This window comes from Anomaloglossus baeobatrachus, chromosome 6 (genome assembly GCF_048569485.1).
Source record: "Anomaloglossus baeobatrachus isolate aAnoBae1 chromosome 6, aAnoBae1.hap1, whole genome shotgun sequence".
Taxonomy (NCBI): Eukaryota; Metazoa; Chordata; class Amphibia; order Anura; family Aromobatidae; genus Anomaloglossus; species Anomaloglossus baeobatrachus.
The window spans coordinates 357,110,579-357,133,920 of NC_134358.1; the positions used below are offsets into that span (position 1 = coordinate 357,110,579).

The window sequence follows — 23,342 nt, forward strand, 5'->3', positions numbered from 1 at the left end:
GTCTGTCTGTGTCTGTCTGTGTCTGTCTGTGTCTGTCTGTGTCTGTCTGTGTCTGTCTGTGTCTGTCTGTCTCTGTCTGTCTGTCTCTCTGTCTCTCTGTCTCTCTGTCTGTCTCTGTCTGTCTCTGTCTGTGTCTCTGTCTGTGTCTGTCTGACTCTGTCTGTGTCTGTCTGTCTGACTCTGATTCTGTCTTTCTGTCTGTCTTTCTGTCTGACTCTGTCTGTCTCTGTCTGTCTGACTCTGTGTCTGACTCTGTCTGACTGTCTGTCTCTGTCTGTCTCTGTCTGTCTCTGTCTGTCTCTGTCTGTCTCTGTCTGACTCTGTCTGACTCTGTCTGACTCTGTCTGTCTCTGTCTGTCTCTGTCTGTCTGTCTGACTCTGTTTGTCTGACTCTGTTTGTCTGACTCTGTTTGTCTGACTCTGTTTGTCTGACTCTGTTTGTCTGACTCTGTTTGTCTGACTCTGTTTGTCTGACTCTGTTTGTCTGACTCTGTTTGTCTGACTCTGTTTGTCTGACTCTGTTTGTCTGACTCTGTTTGTCTGACTCTGTTTGGGGCTATTGTGGGAAGGAAGGAGGTGGGACAGAGGAGTGGCAGAACGACTAGGGGACAGAACACAGACAGAGGCTTAGGGCAAAGATAGGGAACGGATCAGGATCACACCGGGACCAGCACTCACAGACAAAGCAGCGCTAAGCTTATAGACGGCGCTGGTCCACTGGAAATGTCAGCTTTTAAGGCATCCAGGCTCCGAAAGTGAGGCCCGGGAGAAGGCTCTGCCCCCAAGCCATGTGGAGGTGAACCATGACACATGCACTCCACATAACCACGCTCTCTCCTTGGTGAGTTTAAATCTTCCCGCACTCCTAGTGTGTTAACCCGCTGCGGTCACACAGGAGTATAGCAGGAATGCGTGGTTATGTGGAGTGCATGTTTATAAAAATACCCGAAGCATTTAAAAGGACCTGCAGTATAATAACATTGCATACATGTTTTGGGGGGCATGCGCGTTATTGGGGTGGGGGGGCATACAGCATTGGAGGGGCTAACAAGTTGCTTGGTTGAGGCCAAACAGTTCTGGAGGCATATACAGTGCCTACAAGTAGTATTCAACCCCCTGCAGATTTAGCAGGTTTACACATTCGGAATTGACTTGGCATTGTGACATTTGGACTGTAGATCAGCCTGGAAGTGTGAAATGCACTGCAGCAAAAAAGAATGTTATTTCTTTTTTTTTTTTTTTTAAATTGTGAAAAGTTTATTCAGAGGGTCATTTATTATTCAACCCCTCAAACCACAAGAATTCTGTTTGGCTCCCCTAAAGTATTAAGAAGTATTTCAGACACAAAGAACAATTAATCCAAACATGTGAAGCTTATTATCTCTTTTTCCAGCCTTTTCTGACTAATTAAGACCCTCCCCAAACTTGTGAACAGCACTCATACTTGGTCAACATGGGAAAGACAAAGGAGCATTCCAAGGTCATCAGAGACAAGATCGTGGAGGGTCACAATGCTGGCAAGGGGTACCAAACCCTTTCCAAGGAGTTGGGCCTACCTGTCTCCACTGTTGGGAGCATCATTCGGAAGTGGAAGGTTTATGGAACTACTGTTAGCCTTCCACGGCCTGGACAGCCTTTGAAAGTTTCCTCCCGTGCCGAGGCCAGGCTTGTCCGAAGAGTCAAGGCTAACCCAAGGACAACAAGGAAGGAGCTCCGGGAAGATCTCATGGCAGTGGGGACATTGGTTTCAGTCAATACCATAAGTAACGTACTCCACCGCAATGGTCTCTGTTCCAGACGAGCCCGTAAGGTACCTTTTTACTTTCAAAGCGTCATGTCAAGGCTCGTCTACAGTTTGCTCATGATCACTTGGAGGACTCTTGAGACAGACTGGTTCAAGGTTCTCTGGTCTGATGAGACCAAGATCGAGATCTTTGGTGCCAACCACACACGTGACGTTTGGAGACTGGATGGCACTGCATACGACCCCAAGAATACCATCCCTACAGTCAAGCATGGTGGTGGCAGAATCATGCTGTGGGGCTGTTTCTCAGCCAAGGGGCCTGGCCATCTGGTCCGCATCCATGGGAAGATGGATAGCATGGCCTACCTGGAGATTTTGGCCAAGAACCTCCTCTCCATCTTAAGATGGGTCGTCATTTCATCTTCCAACAAGACAACGACCCAAAGCATACAGCCAAGAAAACCAAGGCCTGGTTCAAGAGGGAAAAAATCAAGGTGTTGCAGTGGCCTAGTCAGTCTCCTGACCTTAACCCAATTAAAAACTTGTGGAAGGAGCTCAAGATTAAAGTCCACATGAGACACCCAAAGAACCTAGATAACTTGGAGAAGATCTGCATGGAGGAGTGGGCCAAGATAACTCCAGAGACCTGTGCAGGCCTGATCAGGTCTTATAAAAGACGATTATTAGCTGTAATTGCAAACAAGGGTTATTCCACAAAATATTAAACCTAGGGGTTGAATAATAATTGACCCACACTTTTATGTTGAAAATGTATTAAAATTTAACTGAGCAACATAACTTGTTGGTTTGTAAGATTTATGCATCTGTTTATAAATCCTACTCTTGTTTGAAGTTTGCAGGCTCTAACTTATTTGCATCTTATCAAACCTGCTAAATCTGCAGGGGGTTGAATACTACTTGTAGGCACTGTACATTGCTGGGGGCAGACAGCTCTGGGGGGCATACACATTGCTGTAGTGGGAGGAGTTAGCTCGAGGGGGCATAAACTTTGCTGGAGTGGGGACAGACAGCTCTGGGGCTCGTACACGTTGCTGGGGGAGGCAGACAGCTGTTTGAGACAGTGGCACTGCAGTTCCTCTTCATCTGTTGGATGGGAGAGCATTACGCGTTAGCTTTGCCCACAGATTAACTTCAGCAGCACGGTAGCTCAAAGGTTAGCACTGCAGTCTAGCAGCACTGGGGTGCTGGATTCAAATACCACCAAGGATAACATCTGCAAGGAGTTTGTATCCAGAGGAAATCCATGCAAACACATATTGATAAGACATACTGATAGGGAATTTAGATTGTGAGCCTCTATGGGGACAGTGTTGCCAATGTATGGAAAGCGCTGTGGAATTAATAGTGCTATATAAATGAATAAACATTATATTATTCTTACACATGCAGCAAGCATTTAGCGGTCAATGCTGCGTGCGTGTGCTCGCAGTACAAATTTGGGTTTAAAGCGCCGGTAGCGAGTAAAGTACGACTGCTGGCCCTAGCACTTGATCCCCGGAAATCTCTACTGGGGCCACTGAACTGATCACCACCTCTTCTGACTGTGAGTGGGCCCCCCGTCTGTCCAAGGCCCAGGCACTTGCACGGGTGCGCCAGGTACTGACGGTGGCCCTGGGTTCTACTCAAAGCAGGCCTCGCCACGGTTTGAAATGACAACCTCTGGATATGAGTTATGCCAGCATTTTTGAGTTTAAAAGAGTGGGGGTCAGTCTGTCAAAGCTAAGACCATACGCCGCACACTGCATCAAATTGGTCTGCATGACTGCTGTCCTAGAAGGAAGCTTTTTCGAAAGATGATGCACAAGAAAGCCTGCAACCAGTTTGCTTATGACAAGCAGACAAAGGACATGCATTACTGGAACCATGTCCTGTGGTCTGATGAGACCAAGATAAACGTATTGGTATTTGGTGTCAAGTGTGTGTGGCCGCAACCAGATGTGGAGTACAAAGACAAGTGTGGCTTGCCTACAGTCAAGGATGGTGGGAGTGTCATGGTTTGCGGCTGCATGAGTGCTGCTGGCTGTGGGGAGCTACAGTTCGAGGGAATCATGAATGCCAACATGTATGGTGACATATTGGAGTAGAGCATTATCCTCTCCTTTCAGAAACTGGGCCACAGGGCAGTATTCCAATATAACGACCCAAAACACATCTCCAAGTCTACCACCGGTACACCATTCCCTCATCCCAGAACATGAGGTCCCCATCCTGGGATATATTTCTTCATCCTCTTTGTGTTTATTTCTAATGGATGCGCCAATTCGGGGCGACTACAGTCTGCTATTTTTAGTCTGGGGGGCAATAAGCATGGGAATTCCCAGCCTCAGAATACCAGCCTCCAGCTGTCTGCTTTATCGTGGCTGGATATGAAAATTGGGGGGACAACAAGCCGTTTTTTTTAATTATTTATTTGAATAATTAAAAAAAAACAAAAAACCCACATGGGGTCCCTCTTATTTTGATACACAGCCAAGATAAGCACAAGGCTGCAAGCTGTAGCCATATGCTTTATCTGTGCTGAGTATCATAATATGAGGACTATGCCAAATTTTTTAATTTACTTTTTTATTTTTACACTATAGAGACGCAGACTGTGTGTGTGATTCAAAGCAATCAGACATGCTATCACACAGTGTGGGGGCGCTGTCCAACTGCAACCAGAGATTCCGGGGCTTCCAGTGGGCAGGGGAAGCAGTGATTATGTATAAGGGTAATGAGCGGCCTGGAAGTAGTGGTAGGAGCATGGCAGACTCTGAAAGTATAACGCATTATTCCCTATTTTCCTTTTTTTCTTTTTGATATATAAATTATCTGTGTGGCCGAATCAGCGCATACATTGCACTCTGTTATTTGGCAGTCTGTGGTCACATAACCGCGATAGCAGAATTCGCTTCTTAGACTGGACAATCACTTTAAGACTAGTTTAGTCAGTCTTGTCTTAAGCGGGCTTTACACGCTACGACATCGCTAGCAATTGTTAGCGATATCGAGCGTGTAAGCACCCGCCCCCGTCGTGTGTGTGATACCATGTGTTCGCTGCCGTAGTGAACATTATCGCTACGGCAGTGTCACACGCACTTACCTGGTCGTCGTCGTCGTCGCTGTGACTGCCGAACAATCCCTCCCTCAAGGGGGAGGGACGTTCGGCATCACAGTGACGTCACCACGACATCACTAAGCGGCCGGCCAATCAAAGCGGAGGGGCGGAGATGAGTGGGACGTAACATCCCGCCCACCTCCTTCCTGATGCATTGCGGCCGGCTGTAGGTAAGGAGACGTTCCTCGCTTTTGCGGTGTCACACATAGCGATGTGTGCTGCCGCAGGAGCGATGAACAATATCTATAATCAACCATTACCGATTTTTGGTTTTGGAATGACCTCTCCATGGTGAACGATTTTCACCTTTTTTGAGGTCGCTGGTAAGTGTCACACTGCGATATCGTTACTGACGCCGGATGTGCGTCACTAACAACGTGACCCCAACAATAAAACATTAACGATATCGTAGTGTGTAAAGCCCTCTTTAGACAACTTCGTAAATGTGTCCCAAAGTTTACATTAATGGTCACACTCAGAAAAATCATAGTACAATAAAATGTATCATACAATTATGCTTTAGTTACACTTGCATTAAGCAGTTTTCAGTACTCCTCCTATTTTTCTATGTGAAATCTGTGTGAATATGTAGAATGCTGCTTAATCTTACAGATTTCTTTTTTTTAAATTGTTTTAAACGGAGTTGCAGAGACCCAGTTGTCGGATTTGATACTTTGGAACTTGTGCTCACGTTAGTATTAAATACCATATGTGTGAACATACCCATACTGATGCGTGTTTCACCGTTAACTTAGATTTTTTTTTTTGTCTCAACATCATTTTATGAATTCGTTTTATTAAAGTGGAGTATCTAAAATCTAATTTTTAATAAATATTTCCCTTGAAAAACAATTGACTCGATGTTCTACTCATGAACATGACTATTGTGCAAAACAAACAAAAAATGTGCAGTCTTAAAAAAGTTTGGAGCAATTTGCTGTTATGTTACTGGCTGAATGGGTTAACTATTTGTAGTTTTATTTTCAGAACACTATGCTTGTTATCATACCAATATCTTATCTCTTGTAGTAATAGTGCTCACAGGAGAAATTATCGTATCTGATCTCCCTAGTGTGTAATTTTGTTAGTACTAATGATATATATCCAGCATGTATAGAGGGGATATGATCTCATCCCCTCTGGCAGCAACACCAATTCACTAAGTAATTGATGTGAATAAGGTCTATTAAATGGGATTACCTATGACCGACTTATACCCACATATTTATTGTTGAAATACTTAGAGGTGGTTCACCCATATTCATTATTGGCCACAATGATATGTTGAGAAACAATGTTTCTCTCAAATAGCTTGTGTTGCCAATAGTGCCTGTAAGCGGTGCTATTGCGGACAGCTCTTCCTCATGGCCTGACCTCCGGGCTCCGTGACTTCGGGGATACGGTGATGTCACGTCAACTTCCTGCTCACCTGACATTACCGCGACCGTCCCCAGTCTCCGTGAGTCACTGGGTTGTAGGTGCAGTTTCGCCGCTCATCACTGCCCAGCGTCACAGCGCAGCATCTCCCTGCTTTCTCCTCCTTCGCTGGAAAGCGCGCAAGCAGGCTGTGACAAGTGGTGAAACTTTTCCCACAACCCAGTGACTCACCGAGACAAAACCATTTTTTAGGGACCACATCACATTTGAAGGGACTTTAAGAGGCTTAGGTGACAGAAAATACCCTACCCAAAAGTGTCACCATTCTAATAACTTTACCCCTCACACTGCTCAATACCACACCCAAGAAGTATTTTAACCCTCTAGGTTCTTCACAGGAACCAAAGCAATGTGGAAGGAAAATGAAAATTTTACCTTTTTTCCCACAAAAATGTTACTTTAGCCTCAAATTTTGCATTTTCACAAAGGTATCATGAAAAAATGCACCATAAAATAACTGATCCCTCATAAGTAGTGTAAAGCTACTGTTTGGGCGTACGGCAGGAAAAAGCGCCATTTCAATTTTTGAAAGCATCATGTCACATTTGGAGGTGCCCTGAGGTGCTTGAACAGTGGAGTTCCCCAACAAGCGACCCCATTTTGGAAACACCCCTCAAGGTATATATCTAGATTTTTGGTGAGCACCTTGAAACCCCGGGAGCGTCACAAAATATTAGAGCGTTGAGCTGTGAAAATGAAAAAAAAATAAATTTTTACCACAAAATTGTTACTTTAACCAGGTAGCTTTTTTTCACAAGGCTATCAGGAAAAAATGCACCATAAAATTTATTGTGCAATTTCTCCTGAGTACGCTGAAAGCCCATATGTGGTGGAAATCAATTGTTTGGTCGCATGGCAGAACTCTGAAGGGAAGGAGCGTCATTTGAATTTTAGAGCGCACAATAGTCTGGAATTGATAGCGAACGCCCTGTTGTGTTTGGAGAGCCATCCACGTGAGGTCTTGTTTTTTCCGGGAGGAGTTGAGGTTTCTATTGGTATCATTTTCAGGCACATAATATTTTTGGATTTTTTTATTCTCATTTTTGATTGGTAGAATTAACATGAAACAGCAATTCAGGAATTTTTTGCGTTTATTATTTTTTTTTTGCCGTTCACTGTTGTAAAAATAACAACACAGGTTTATTCTTCGGGTCAGTATGGTTACAGCTATACCACATTTATATCATTTTTTTATGTTTTGGCCTTTAACACAAAAAACAATTTTTTTTGAAAAAAATAAATTTGAGGGACATTGCTGTATTTTCAGAGCTTTAACCTTTTAATTTTCCGCTACGGAGCTGTGTGGCGGCTTGTTTTTGTGGGGCAAGATGTAGTTTTCAGTAATATAATTTTTATTTACGTTCAACTTTTTGATTGTTCCACTTTTTTTCTGCTGTATGATGAAAAAGCATTTTTTTTAAGCTGTTTACTGAAGGGGTTAAATAGTGACAGTTTTATAGTCCAGGTCGGGCCAGATGCGGCAATACCAAATGTTTTGTTTTTTTATATAAATAAATGTATATTTGGGTATATTGCGTATTTTGTTCTTTACTTTTTGTAAGGTTTTTTTTTTCTTTTTTTTACCTAGTCCCTATATGGGACTTTCACTTTTCTTAGTCTGATTGCTGGTATAATGCATTGCCATGCAGCAGCATAACAATGCATTAGACAAGCAGCGTCAGGCTGCAGATCACCTGTTAGACCCTGCTGCAGGCTGAGTTGTGGATAAACACGGTACTTCTGTGTGGTATTATCCTGGTCACTGATATTTGTCCTGAGGAAAGGAGCTGGGACCCCTGAAAGGCGTTGACCTGTACTGAGCTTATGCAATAAAGACATGGAATAATTTATTTCGGACTGGAATTGGTGATAAGCGCGACGTGACACCCGGTTTCATTCAAATATCTAAGCCATCGTACGTGGCAGACCCGGAGGTCATCATGTGACCTTCAGCTAAAATGACAATCTTCAGCTCCCCCGTGATCGTGTCACAGGATAGCCAGGAGAGGTAAGAAAAGGAATCACTGCTCCTCTGAAACATCTGTGCCGTGATCACTATTGATCACGGCACATAGACGATCACAAAGGGTTAACATCGTCAGGGTTGCGATCCCCTCCTGACCACCAACCATAAAAATTTGGCAGCGCTGCACAGAGCCCAGCAAGTGCCGACATATATTTACAGATGGCAGTCCTGAAGCAGTTAAAGCATCATCCCATACCTGTAACTGTTGGTGTGTTGTGGCCTGAAAACCATATGTATTAACTCTATTGTGTTTTGACTCTTTCAGGTTAACCAAAAAGGATCAGAAAAACCACTTGAACAAACATTTTCACAGATGGTAGATGGTCTTGGAAATGGAATGGTTAGGTAATCATACAATTTCAGCTCCTTTTGACTTTTGCTATGAGGGGCTGCTGATAATTCTTTGGCTTTACCCAGATGGAAACAAGATAAGATGATGAAACTTTACATTCATTCCACATACTCTCCAATGAGGTCAACATATTTCTTACATTGGTATTCCAAGTTCTGTAAGCCTAGCAAAGAGAAAGATTTCAGTTTTGCCTCAAACTAGGCATCCATAGCAGCCATGGCATCAGAAATAGTGTGAAATTTGTTACCCTTGAGGTGTTTCTTCTGGTTTGGAAACAGATGATAGCTGAAGGGAGCTAGATCTGTTTAATAAGGTGGGTGTGAACCAGCTGGAAGCCCAGCTCTGCCAGTTTTGCCTTGGTCGTTTGTGCAGTGTGAGCAGAGGCGGTATCTTGCAGGAACAAAATTCCTTTGGACAGCTTGCCGCGCCTTTTGGCCTTCAGAGCTGCTTTCAATTGGTCCAAAAGTTCAATGTAATACCTTGCATTGATTGTGGAACCCTTTTGAAGGTAGTCAACTAGCAGCACGCCCTCCTTATCCGAGAACACAGATGCCATCACCTTAGGGGCTGTTTTTGCACCCTGAACTTCTTTGGACAAGGAGAACCACTGTGCCTCCACTTTTTTGACTGTTCCTTGTTTACAGGGTAATACAAATAAATCCAGGTCTTTTCCATAGTGGTCAGTCAATCCATGAAGTTCTTATCAGTCCGCTAACAAATGGACCGGAAAGTTTTCACTCCCATGCTTCTCGGATCTGTTGTCAAACATTTGGGGACCCACTTTGCAGATAGCTTCCTCATGTTCAATTGTTCATGGATAATGACAAAAACACATTCACGGGATTTCCCCATGATGTCTTCCATTGCTATAGCTGAAATTCTTCGATTCTCCAGTATAAGGTTGTGCACAACATTGACTATCTCCGGAACCACAGCCGCTCTTGGTCGTCCAGGACGTTCCTCATCATTGGTGCTGAAGTGGCCCGTTTCAAATTTGGCAACCCAGTTCTTAACTGTGGAATATGAAGGGCATTGATCCCCCAATGTCTGTGACATATCACCATGAAAATATTTTGCAGACTTTCCTTACAGAAATAAGAATGTTATCACTCCTCTACTCTCAGATGCTGTGAATATCGCATTTAACTCTGCCATTTTTCTTTTCCCGCATGCGTAGAACACTGTTGCCATAAGCAACAAACACCAACATTTTGAAAACATATATCAGACACATAAGGCTTTTATGTGATGTAACATTCGTTACCATAGAAACAAAAAAAATTTAAAAATCACAAAGCCAAAGACTTATCAGCATCACCTCGTACTAGTTTTTGATATGTTTTACGCAAAACACAAGATATATTGACATCTGTTAGGACTGCACCTTTTGAAATGCTACTGAGGTGACATTTTGGTGAACAAAATTAAGATGGTTACCATAAACCTAAATTACAAATATATGTGTACCTTTGTATTAGATATGTAGATTTCCCAGAGAAATATTTAATATTTTAGAGAAGTCCCAAAAGACAACTTAGTAAGAATATGCTGGCTGTGATATTAACCACCTTTAGCCACTTTTCCCATCTCTGTGATTCAGCTCTCATGTCATTAAAAATATTTTAAGGGATCCTGACAAGTTCCCTAACCATTGGAATACACCATGGTAGTGATGAAAAATGCTGATGTCTGCATTATATAAAGCATTTGTAGTTCCATTCTGTTAAATTTGTGTTTTTTCTTAAAGCAATTTTTTTCTTCAGCTTGTTATATGTAATTAAGCAAGGAGTTGTCTGCAAGGGTTTCACTGCTCCCTGACTAGTCGTGCCTCGGATCCTCTAATCACGTTTTCTAGGCATGATTGACATTCTCCATACAATCTGCTTCTTGGCAGTTCTACTATGAAGTGGATTATATAAAGATTGTCAGTCATGCCGAGGAGATATGATTAGAAGAGGAACAAGGCAGGATAACAACCCCTTGCAAAAATTATGGAATCACCTGGCTCTGAGGATGTTCATTCCGTTGTTTACTTTTGTTTAAAAAAAAAAAGTAGATCACAGACATGGCACCAAACTAAAGTCATTTCAAATGTTAACTTTCTGGCTTTAAGAAACACTAAAAAAAAAATCATGAAAACGTAATGTGCTAGCCAGTAACTGTTACTTTTCGTTACCAAAGGAAAGAAGTTCCAGGGCGGCACTCAGGGATGAACGGTGCTCAGGTCTATGGAAGGCATCCACAATCAAAAATGAAGAAAAAAAACACCACTCTTCTTTTTGAAAGTAGATTCTTTTTATTGTACAATTCCATGTACAGGCGTCAAATATTATAACGCGTTTCGGCAAAAGCCTTTTTCAAACAAAAGATGATTACTGCATCACAATTCCCACTCTAAATAATAAAGGTTCATGGATCTGGTAGGGGCAAACACCCTACTCATTTGCATAATCAAATATATCAATTAACATATTAGTTAAACTCAAATTCCAAGATCCAATTCAAGTTAAGAAAAGCAAAAAAAACACCAAGAAAAAAGATATACTTTAATAAATGCAGAGCATATGAGGGAAAAAGGGGGAAACATCAATAATAATTAATGTGAATCATCAAAAATAAAATAAACTCCTGTTCATATAAATTATTGCAATACATTTTTTACCATTTTTTACTATTATAATTTTTATCCTTAAGGATTCACATAGCATCATGAAATTTAAACTAGAAAAACATAGGTTATATTATAGCAACCAAACAAATAAGCTTCAAAAAGCATTTGTTTACAAAGTTACATGATGGGGTTACATTTATATCACAGAAAAATACACAGAGAATTTAATCAGCAAGTCATTCATTACAAGAAACCATTAATGTCATAGTCTTTATTCAGACCAGGCGACTGCAGAGATTGCAGTCTGAATATCCAATAGGTCTCTCTCCTCTTCGGCATTGTGATTCGATCCCCCCCTCGTCTGGGCAGCTGGACCTGCTCGAATATCTGGAAACGTGGTTGGGAGACATTATGCCTAAATTCAGCAAAATGCTGGGATACAGGTAAGGTTAGATTTTTTTGGCCTTATTGTATATTTGTGATTAGATAGTCTCTCTTAATTTTTGAGTGGTTTCACCTACATAAATTAAACCACAAGGGCATTTCAACATATACACCACAAAACTACTATCACAGGTATAATATCCATTTATTCTAAATGATTCCCCTGTATGAGGATGCTGAAATGTCGATCCCTTAATCACACCTGAGCAGTGAACACAGTTCAGACATGGGAATGTGCCTGTCACAGGGTTAGAAAGAAATCTCTGAACTAGTTTACTTTCACTGCCCAGGTCCGCTCTCACTACTTTATCCCTAATATTCAGAGATCTAATATTAGGGTAGGAGTTAGATAAAACATTCCAATGTTTCCTCAAGACTTTATGTATGAATACAGACCATGGATGATAGGTGTTTGAAAAAACTAACCTCTGCTCTGTGTGGATTGTCTGTCTTTCTGCTCATTCAGTAACCTTGAGGGGTAACCCCTCTGTGAAAACTTTATGGACATTTCATCTACTCTTTGTTCAAGCACCTTTTGGGTCAGTGACAATTCTCCGCACTCTTTGATACTGTGAGTGTGGCAATGATTTTTTCAGATGAGGGGGATGATTACTAGAAAAAAGCAGGAGATTATTTTTATCAGTCGGCTTTCTATAAGGTCAGTGTATAGATTATGGTCGTCACCCTTAATGACAATTGTTTCCAAAAAATTAATTCTGTTCAAGTGACAATTCAGTTTAGACCAGATAGTGTTAATCTCATTAATAAAGACCTCCAGGGCTCGAATGTCGCACCTCCAAATACAAAAAATATCATCAAGGAATCTGCGCCAAAAAACAGTTTGCTTTAAAAAATCACTTGATTAAATAAATTCCTTTTCAAACCATGCCATATAGGCATTGGCGTAAGGAGGTGCGACATTCGAGCCCATCGCTGAGCCACAGCGCTGTTTATAGAAGGTATCCTGAAATAAGAAATAATTCTCATTCAAAGTTAAAGCAAGTAGCTCAAGAAAAAACATTTTTTGTATATCCGAGTAATCAGTCCCATTTAACCCCTTCACGACCGCGGGCAGTAAAATTACGTCCTATTTTAACGTGACTTAACGACCAGGGACGTAATTTTACTGCCTAAACTTCATTTGATTGCCGTGGCCACGGCTTTCAAATGATGTCCCCTGCTTACAGCAGGGGACCTTTGCTTCACCCCAGGGGGGGTGGCATCGCCACCCCCCATCGACTATCGATGTGATTGGCTGTTCAAATCTGAACCGCCAACCACATCTTTCGCACTGATTTCGGTAAAAATAATACCGGAAATAGTGCGATACTGTGAGATCCGGCTATGAGATGCTGTAGAAGCTACAGCAGATCATAGGTGGATCTCAAACATGCCGCCCCCAGCCCCTGCAGCACTGATTGGAGCGATCGTGCTATGACGCGCAATCGCTCCAATCAGTGTGCAGTGGGGCGGTTTGATTTGCTGGTGGCCGCCCTCCCCAGGCCTGTGCTAGTCTGGGGAACCTCCCCCAACATGTCTGCAGCGTGCAGCACTGGCTGGTACTAGTGGTACCACGCCACCGCTGCTGCTGCCGCTGCTGTCACATCACGGAGCAGGAGCGGTGAGTATTGTGCTCACCTTGCAGCCCCTGCGCGCTCTTGTGATTGCTCCTGCGCGCTCCCGTAATGGCCCCTGCCCGTGCCCCCCTGCGATCTGCCCCCCCTGACATCCCGATCTGCCCCCCCCCGACATCCCGATCTGCCCCCCGCCATCCCAATCTGCCGGCCTCCCCTGTGATCTCTATTCTGCAGCCCCTCCGGTATCTCCCTCCTCCTCCTATCTCCTTGCAGCCCCTGCGCGCTCTTGTGATTGCTCCTGCGCGCTCCCGTAATGGCCCCTGCCCGTGCCCCCCTGCGATTTGCCCCCCGACATCCCGATCTGTCCCCCCGACATCCCGATCTTCCCCCCCCACATCCCGATCTGCCCTCCGACATCCTGATCTGCCCCCCCGACATCCCGATCTGCCCCCAGACATCCCGATCTGCCCCCCCGACATCCCGATCTTCCCCCCCCGACATCCCGATCTGCCCTCCGACATCCTGATCTGCCCCCCCGACATCCCGATCTGCCCCCCCGACATCCCGATCTGCCCCCCCGACATCCCGATCTGCCCCCCCGACATCCCGATCTGCCCCCCGACATCCCGATCTGCCCCCCGACATCCCGATCTGCCCCCCCGACATCCCGATCTGCCCCCCCGACATCCCGATCTGCCCCCCCGACATCCCGATCTGCCCCCCCGACATCCCGATCTGCCCCCAGACATCCCGATCTGCCCCCCCACATCCCGATCTGCCCCCAGACATCCCGATCTGCCCCCAGACATCCCGATCTGCCCCCAGACATCCCGATCTGCCGCCCGACATCCCGATCTGCCGCCCGACATCCCGATCTGCCGCCAGACATCCCGATCTGCCCCCCGACATCCCGATCTGCCCCCCGACATCCCGATCTGCCGCCAGACATCCCGATCTGCCGCCAGACATCCCGATCTGCCGCCAGACATCCCGATCTGCCGCCAGACATCCCGATCTGCCGCCAGACATCCCGATCTGCCGCCAGACATCCCGATCTGCCGCCAGACATCCCGATCTGCCGCCAGACATCCCGATCTGCCGCCAGACATCCCGATCTGCCGCCAGACATCCCGATCTGCCGCCCGACATCCCGATCTGCCGCCCGACATCCCGATCTGCCGCCCGACATCCCGATCTGCCGCCCGACATCCCGATCTGCCGCCCGACATCCCGATCTGCCCCCCGACATCCCGATCTGCCGCCAGACATCCCGATCTGCCGCCAGACATCCCGATCTGCCGCCAGACATCCCGATCTGCCGCCAGACATCTGTGCTAGTCTGGGGAACCTCCCCCAACATGTCTGCAGCGTGCAGCACTGGCTGGTACTAGTGGTACCACGCCACCGCTGCTGCTGCTGTCACATCACGGAGCAGGAGCAGGAGCGGTGAGTATTGTGCTCACCTTGCAGCCCCTGCGCAGATAACGTATCTGCATCCGTGGTCAGTTTTCGGCGGGACTTTTTTTCCCGTATTCCCGACGCTTTTTGTATCGCATCAGTCCGTGCGTCCCGCCGAGCGCTGATCAGGGATGCACATAACGGATCGGCATCCCTGCTCAATTTTTGGCGTGACAAAAAGCATCGGGGATATGGAAAAAAAAGTCACGCCAAAAATTGAGCAGGGATGCCGATCCGTTATGTGCATCCCTGATCAGCACTCGGCGGGACGCACGGACTGATGCAATACAAAAAGCGTCGGGGATACGGAAAAAAAAGTATCGCATCTGTCTGTGCGTCCCGCTGAGCGCGGATCAGCATCCCTGCTCAATTTTTGGCGTGACTTTTTTTTTTTTTCCGTATCCCCAGCGCTTTTTGTATCTCATCCGACCGTGCCTCCTGCAGCGGCCGATCAGTGCACTGCGTCTGTGCATTCCTTGTCTTCTGAGCCCCGCCATGCGCCCAAACAATTGATTTCCACCACATATGAGGTATCTGCGTACTCGGGAAAAATTGCACAATACGTTTTATGGTGCATTTTTTCCTGATACCGTTGTAAAAAGAAAAAAAAAAAAAACTACCTTGTTGCTGCAAAAATTTTAAAATTTTTTTTTTAAAAAAATAAATAATTTTCACGGTTCAACGTTAAATAATTTTCACGGTTCAACGTTATCAACTTTCAGTGGAGCCCCTGGGGGTACAAGGGGCTCACTAAACATCTAGATAAATTCCTTGAGGGGTCTAGTTCCAAAATGGGGTAATTTGTGGGGGAGCTCCACTGTTTAGGCACCATGGGGGGGGGGTCTAAAAACGTGACATGGCGTCCGCTAATGATTCCAATCAATTTTGCTGTCAAATGGTGCCCTTCTCTTCTGAGCCACGCCATGCGCCCAACAATTACTTTCCAGCACATGTGAGGTATCTGCGTACTCAGGAGAAAATGGACAATACATTTTATGTTGCATTTTTTCCTGATACCCTTGTAAAAAAAAAAAGCTACCTAGTTGAAGCAACAGTTTTGTGGTAAAAAAAAATTTTTTTCTTTTCACGGCTCAACGTTATAAATTTCTGTGAAGCCCCCAGGTGTTCAAAGTGCTCATCAAACATCTAGAAAAAATATGTGAGGTCTCTAGTTTCCAAAATGGGGTCACTTGTGGGGGAGCTCCATTGTTTAGGCACCTCAGGGGGTCTTGAAACCCGACATGGCGTCCGCTAATTAGTGCAGCTAATTTTGTGTTCAAAAATTCAAATGGCGCTCCTTGCCTTCCGAGCTCTGCCGTGCACCCAAACAATTGATTTTTACCCCATATGGGGTATCCGCGTACTCAGGAGAAAATGCACAATAAATTGTAGGGTGCACTTTCTCTTTTCTCCCTTGTAAAAATGAAAATGTTATGGCTAAAGTAACATTTTTGTGTTAAAAAGTAAAATTTTCATTTTTTCCTTCCACATTGCTTTGGTTCCTGTGAAGCACCTAAAGGGTTAATAAACTTCTTGGATGTGGTTTTGAGCAGAGTGAGGGGTGCAGTTTTTAGAATGGGTTCACTTTTGGGTATTTTCTGTCACCTCGGCCTCTCAAAGTCACTTCAAATGTGATGTGGTCCCTAAAAAAATATTTTGTAAATTTTGTTGGAAAAATTAGAAATTGCTGATGAACTTTGACCCCTTCTAACTTCCTAACGAAAAAAAAAATTCTTTCGAAAATTGCGCTGATGTAAAGTTGACAAGTGGGAAATGTTATTTAGTAACTATTTTGTGTGACATATCTCTCAGATTTATGGGCATAAATTTTCAAAGTTTGAAAATTGCGAAATTTTCCAAATTTTCGCACAATTTCCTAAATTTTTACAAATGCAAAAAGTATCGGCCTAAATTTACAACTGACATGAAGTACAATATGTCACGAAAAAACAGTGTCAGAATCGCCAGGATCCGTTGAAGCGTTCCAGAGTTATAACCTGTCAAAGTGACACTGGTCAGAATTGCAAAAAATGGCCCGGTCATTAGGGTGTTTTAGTGACCGGGGGTGAAAGGGTTAATAGCCACTCAACAGCTCTTATTCCTTTTGAATGAACAATAGAGGTGTAGAGACTACACACATCTAATGTTACCAGTAAGTCACACGATTCAACAGATACACTTTTAATTCTCATTAAGAAAGTGTGAAGTGTCCAGTAAATATGATGGAGCTGATTTGGTTAGTGGGGTTAATATTTTTTCTAACACAATAGCGGGGGCTGCTAAAATAGAATCAGTAAGGGCGACTATTGGCCTCCCAGGTGGACATTGGAATGATATTTGTGCACTTTAGGTAATGTATAAAGGATAGGTGTAATCAGATGTTTTTTATGTAGGCAATTGGCTATGTTTTCATCTATTATTTTTAATTTTAAATACCGATTTAATATTATTAAGCAGTTTTTTTGAAATATCAAAAAAACAAAGGTGCTTGAACAAAGAGTAGATGAAATGTCCATAAAGTTTTCACAGCGGGGTTGCCCCTCAAGGTTACTGAATGACCAGAAAGACAGACAATCCACACAGAGAGAGAAAGAACAGAGGCTAGTTTTTTCAAACACATATCATCCATGGTCTGTATTCATCCGTAAAGTCTTGAGGAAACATTGGAATGTTTTATCTAACTCCTATCTAATCACAAGTATACAATAAGGCAAAAAAATCTAACCTTACCTGTATCCCAGCATTTTGCTGAATTTAGGCATAATGTCTCTGTTTCCAGATCTTGGAGCAGGTCCAGCTGCCCAGACACGAGGGGGAGATTGCATTACAATACTGAAGAGGAGAGAGACCTATTGGATATTCAGGCTGCAATCTCTGCAGCCGCTTGGTCTGAATAGAGACTATGACATTAGTGTTTTTTTGTAATGAAGACTCGCTGATTAAATTCTCTCTGTGTATTTTTCTGTGATATAAATGTAACCCCATCATTTAACTTTGTAAACAAATGCTTTTGGAAGCTTATTTGTTTGGTTGCTATAATATAACCTATGTTTCTCTAGTTTAAATTTCATGATGTTATGTGAATCCTTAAGGATAAAAATTATAAAAAATTATAATAGTAAAAAATGGTAAAAAATGCATTGCAATAATTTATATGAACAAGACTTTATTTATTTTATTTTTGACTAGCTGTACTACCCTGCTTCGCCTGGATTAATAACTGCTCTAACAAAATAGAATATTAACAAAAATGTATTCTGCACACAAAAACCACAAAACAAATATATAAATGTAATTATAATGTCTGTCTCCCCCTATATATATATATATATATATAATCTGTCTCTCTATCTCTTTGTCTGTCTGTCTCGTTCCCTGTCTGTCTCTGACTGTCTGTCTTTCTCCGTCTGTCTCAATCTCTTTCCCTGTCTGTCTTTCTATCTCTTTCCTTGTCTATCTCTGTCTCTTTCCCTCTCTTTCCCTGTCTGTCTCTTTCCCTGTGTCTGTCTCTTTGTCTGTCTCTTTACCTGTCTGTCTGTTTCCCTGTGTCTGTCTCTGTCTCTTTACCTGTCTGTGTCTGTCTCTCTTTCCTTCTCTTTCCCTGTCAGTCTGTCTCTTTGTCAATACATTCTATTTTGTTAACAGCAGTTATTAACCCGGGCGAAGCCGGGTAGTACAGCTAGTCTAATATATATACAGGGGGAGACAGAGAATGGGAGAGAAACAGAGAGACAGTTATTATCCAGGACGTTAATACATTCTATCCTGGGAATGTTAATACATTCTATTTTGTTAACAACAGTTATTAACCCAGGCGAAGCCGGGTAGTACAGCTAGTTGTACAATAAAAAGAATCTACGTTCATAAAGAAGAAGAAAAATTATGCAATCATGAAAAACAAACCAAAGAACACTGCAATACATCACTAGTATTTTGTTGCACCACCTCTGGCTTTTATAACAGCTTGCAGTCTCTTAGGCATGGACTTAATGAGTGACAAACCGTACTCCTCATCAATCTAACTCTAACTTTCTTTGGTTGCTGTTGCCAGATCAGCTTTGCAGGTTTCAGCCTTGTCACGGACCATTTTCTTCAACTTCCACCAAACATTTTCAATTGGATTGAGATCCGGATTATTTGCAGGCCATGTCATTGACCTAATGTCTTCTTTCAAGAAATGTTTTCTCAGTGTTTTCTCTATGGCAGGATGCATTATCATCTTGATAAATGATTTCATCATCCCCAAAGATTCTTTCAATTGATGGGATAAGAAAAGTGTCCAAAATTTCATTGTAAACTTGGGCATTTATTGAAGATGTAATGACAGCCATCTCCCCAGTGCTTTTACCTGACAGGCAGCCCCATATCCTAAATGACTGTGGAAATGTACATGTTCTCTTAAGGCAGTCATCTTTTTGTTTAGCTTTTCCGCATGTAAATCCCTTTTTCTTTAGGCAGTTTCTTACAGTTCGGTCACAGACATTGACTCCAGTTTCCTCCCATTCATTCCTCAATTGTTTTGTTGTGCATTTCCTGTTTTGGAGACATATTGCTTTAAGTTTACTGTCTTGACACTTTGTCTTCCTTGGTCTACCAGTACACAGTGTACAGAATTATTAGGCAAGTTGTATTTTAGAGGATTTTTTTTATTATTGATCAACAACTATGTTCTCAATCAACCCAAAAGACTCATAAATATCAAAGCTTCATATTTTTGGAAGTTGGAGTGGGTTTTTTTTAGATTTGGCTATCTTAGGAGATATCTGTTTGTGCAGGTAACTATTACTGTGCAGAATTATTAGGCAACTTAATAAAAAACAAATATATTCCCATCTCACTGGTTTATTTTCACCAGGTAAACCAATATAACTGCACAAAATTTAGAAATAAACATTTGACATGCAAAAACAAAACCCAAAAAAATTAGTGACCAATATAGCCACCTTTCTTTATGATGACACTCAACAGCCTACCATCCATAGATTCTGTCAGTTGCTTGATCTGTTTACAATCAATATAGCCTGCAGCAGCCACCACAGCCTCTCAGACACTGTTCCGAGAGGTGTACTGTTTTCCCTCCCTGTAGATCTCACATTTTATGAGGGACGACAGGTTCTCTATGGGGTTCACATCTGCCATGTCATTATTTTTTCATCTTTTAGACCTTTACCGGCCAGCCATGCTGTGGAGTAGTTGGATGCATGTGATGGAGCATTGTCCTGCATGAAAATCATGTTTTTCCTGAACGATACTGACTTCTTGTACCACTGCTTGAAGAAGTTGTCTTCCAGAAACTGGCAGTAGATCTGGGAGTTGAGCTTCACTCCATCCTCAACTCGAAAAGGTTCCACAAGTTCATCTTTGATGATACCAGCCCATACCAGTACCCCACCTCCACCTTGCTGGCATCTGAGTCTGAGTGAAGCTCTCTGCCCTTTACTGATCCAGCCTCTGGCCCATCAAGAATCACTCACATTTTATCAGTCCATAAAACCTTTGAAAAATCAGTCTTAAGATATTTCTTGGCCCAGTCTTGACGTTTTATCTTATGTTTCTTGTTCAATGGTGATCGTTATTCAGCCTTTCTTACCTGGGCCATGTCCCTGAGTATGGCACACCTTGTGCTTTTTGATACTCCAGTAACGTTGCAGCTCTGAAATATGGCCAAACTGGTGGCAAATGGCATCTCGGCAGCTTAACGCTTGATTTTCCTCAATTCATGGGCAGTTATTTTGCGCCTTTTTTGCCCAACACGCTTCTTGCGACCCTGTTGGCTATTTGTCATGAAACGTTTGATTGTTCGGTGATCACGCTTCAAAAGTTTGGCAATTTCAAGGCTGCTGCATAGCTCTGCAAGACATCTCACAATTTTGGACTTTTCAGAGCCCGTCAAATCTCTCTTCTGACCCATTTTGCCAAAGGAAAGGAAGTTGCCTAACAATTAAGCACACCTTATATAGGGTGTTGATGTCATTACACCATACCCCTCCTCATTACAGAGACTCACATCACCTGATTTACTTAATTGGTAGTTGGCTCTTAAGTCTATAAAGCTTGCAGAAGGACAACATGTGTAAAAATTATCATGTGATCAAAATTCTCATTTGCCTAATAATTCTGCACACAGTGTATGTTTGCCTTTAACAACCTTCCCATGTTGTTTGTATTTGATCCAGATTTTAGACACATCTGACTGTGAACAACCAACATTTGCAACATTGTGTGATGATTTACCCTCTTTTAAGAGTTTGATAATACTCTCCTTTGTTTCAATTGACCTCTCTCGTGTTGGAGCCATGATTCATGTCAGTCCACTTAGTGCAACAGCTCTCCAAGGTGTGATCACTCCTTTTTAGATGCTGACTAACAAGCAGATCTTATTTGATGCAGATGGTAGTTTTGGGAATGAAAATTTACAGGGTGATTCCATAATTTTTTCCCGTTTGGTCTTGAAAATTAACCGTTACTGGCTAGTACATTGTTTTCATGTTTTGTTTTTTTTTTAGTGTTTCTTTAAGCCAGAAAATTGCCATTTGAAATGACTGTAGTTTGATGCCATCTCTGTGATCTTCTTTTTTTAAACAAGTAAACAACTGAATGAACATCTTCAGAGCCAGGTGATTCCATAATTTTTGCCAGGGGTTGTAGTTTTGGAGAAGTGGGACTCTGGCGTACTATTCCTGGCACATATGCACACTTTTTAAAATATAATTGCATTTTCCAGTGGTCGCTGGACCTGTCAAATTCCCTTTAAAAGCTTCAGAAACCTTAGGAAAAATGCATGAAAAAAAACTGGTAAATCGACTTGAATAAAATCTTGGTCCTGTTATTTAGAAAATCTTATTAAAAAATCTTCATAGATCCATGAGTCACCTTTGGCTCGTTTCTGGCACTACGCTGCACCCTTAAGGTACCGTCACACTAAGCGACGCTCCAGCGATCCCACCAGCAACCAGACCTGGCAGGGATCGCTGGAGCGTCGCTACACGGGTTGCTGGTGAGCTGTCAAACAGGCAGATCTCACCAGCAACCAGCCCCCAGCCAGCAGCGACGCGTGGAAGCGATGCTGCGCTTGGTAACTAAGGTAAATATCGGGTAACCAATCCGATATTTACCTTGGTTACCAGCGCACACCGCTTAGCACTGGCTCCCTGCACTCCTAGCCAGAGTACACATCGGGTTAATAACCCGATGTGTAGTCTGGCTATGTGTGCAGGGAGCCGGCACTGACAGCGTGAGAGCGGCGGACGCTGGTAACGAAGATAAATATCGGGTAACCAAGGAAAGGGCTTCTTGGTTACCCGATATTTACCTTTGATACCAGCATCCGCAGAAGCCGGCTCCCTGCACATTCAGTTGTTGCTCTCTCGCTGTCACACACAGCGATGTGTGCTTCACAGCAGGAGAGCAACAACTAAAAAATGGTCCAGGACATTCAGCAACAACCAGCGACCTCACAGCAGAGGCCAGGTTGTTGCTGGATGTCACACACTAAATCAGCAAAAATACCTAAAATATAACCTTTAATAGTTTCTCTAAAAAGGGAAGGAGTACCTTACCTCTATATTTTAAAAACAATGTCTGCTGCAGAGACTGAAGTGCTGCAACACCCTTCAACCACATAAAGGGATTAGTGCACCCTGCCACATGACATGTCAAGATGTTACAAATGGTACAATCAGGTGTCACATCGGACCACATAGGTACACATTGGTTCTGCACAAAAAGGCAATGTCCAGGGGTTATAAACAGTTGTTTCCACTTATAACATTGCCTGCATAACAATGCAACAATACCCCCTGTGACGGGGTGTACATCAGAGCAAAGAGAGACAACAGGCCGAGGATGATCCAACAGGTTTACTAACAGGAATACAGGAACAGCACACGACAAGTCCAAATAAAACAGATTCGGGGGCACCTCCCGATAATCCAAAGTGCCAGATCACAACGTAATAGTCCTTTTCAGAGTCCCAGAAATCCCACACAATCCACTGGACGGCGAGGTCTGTCCGCAGATTCAGATCTCGCTCCCTTCCTCTTCAAAAACTCAACTCCCAACTGCATTTAGAAACAGGAGTGAATTGTTTGAGCTCGTGGGCCCGCCCCTCAAGTGTAGGGGTCTATGCAATGGTTGGGCCCACTAGAAGATTCTAGAAGGTTGGCTCCGAGATGTCTACAGGTTTGTGTAGTTGGCGTTATCCACTGCTTACGAAACAATGAGAAGTTCCCCTGGCTGTGTGGACAAGAGATAATTGCATTATGGGCCCAGAGACACAGGAGATGGGGGGAAGGTATGGTTACTTACATCCCAAGACATTTCAAAGTGTTCAGTAAGTACAACCAAAGGAAAGTGACATCACATCCTGACATAGTATTACAGCAAATACAGTGAGAAGGTAAAATACATCATGACAATTCCTTCCACTCCCAACTTGTGTACGTACTAGGGACCTCTACAGGTCGCTGGTTAAGTACACGCAGGCATGGCTGACAGGACTCAAGGCTCCTCTTGCCTGGACAGTCCATCTGCATTTTGGTGTTGGCTGCCCCTTCTATATTGTATGGTAAAGTTA

General features: G+C 43.3%; 1 protein-coding gene across 3 annotated transcripts in view; it reads left to right on the top strand.

Moving 5' to 3' along the window:
• The window catches only part of SACM1L (SAC1 like phosphatidylinositide phosphatase), a 543,139-nt gene that overhangs the window by 434,594 nt on the left and 85,203 nt on the right, over positions 1 to 23,342 (top strand). For all 3 annotated transcript variants that reach the window (XM_075315019.1, XM_075315018.1, XM_075315020.1), the window contains one exon: positions 8,591 to 8,670. In XM_075315019.1, coding sequence (XP_075171134.1) covers positions 8,591 to 8,670 — 80 coding nt within the window. The remainder of the gene's footprint in view (positions 1 to 8,590; positions 8,671 to 23,342) is intronic.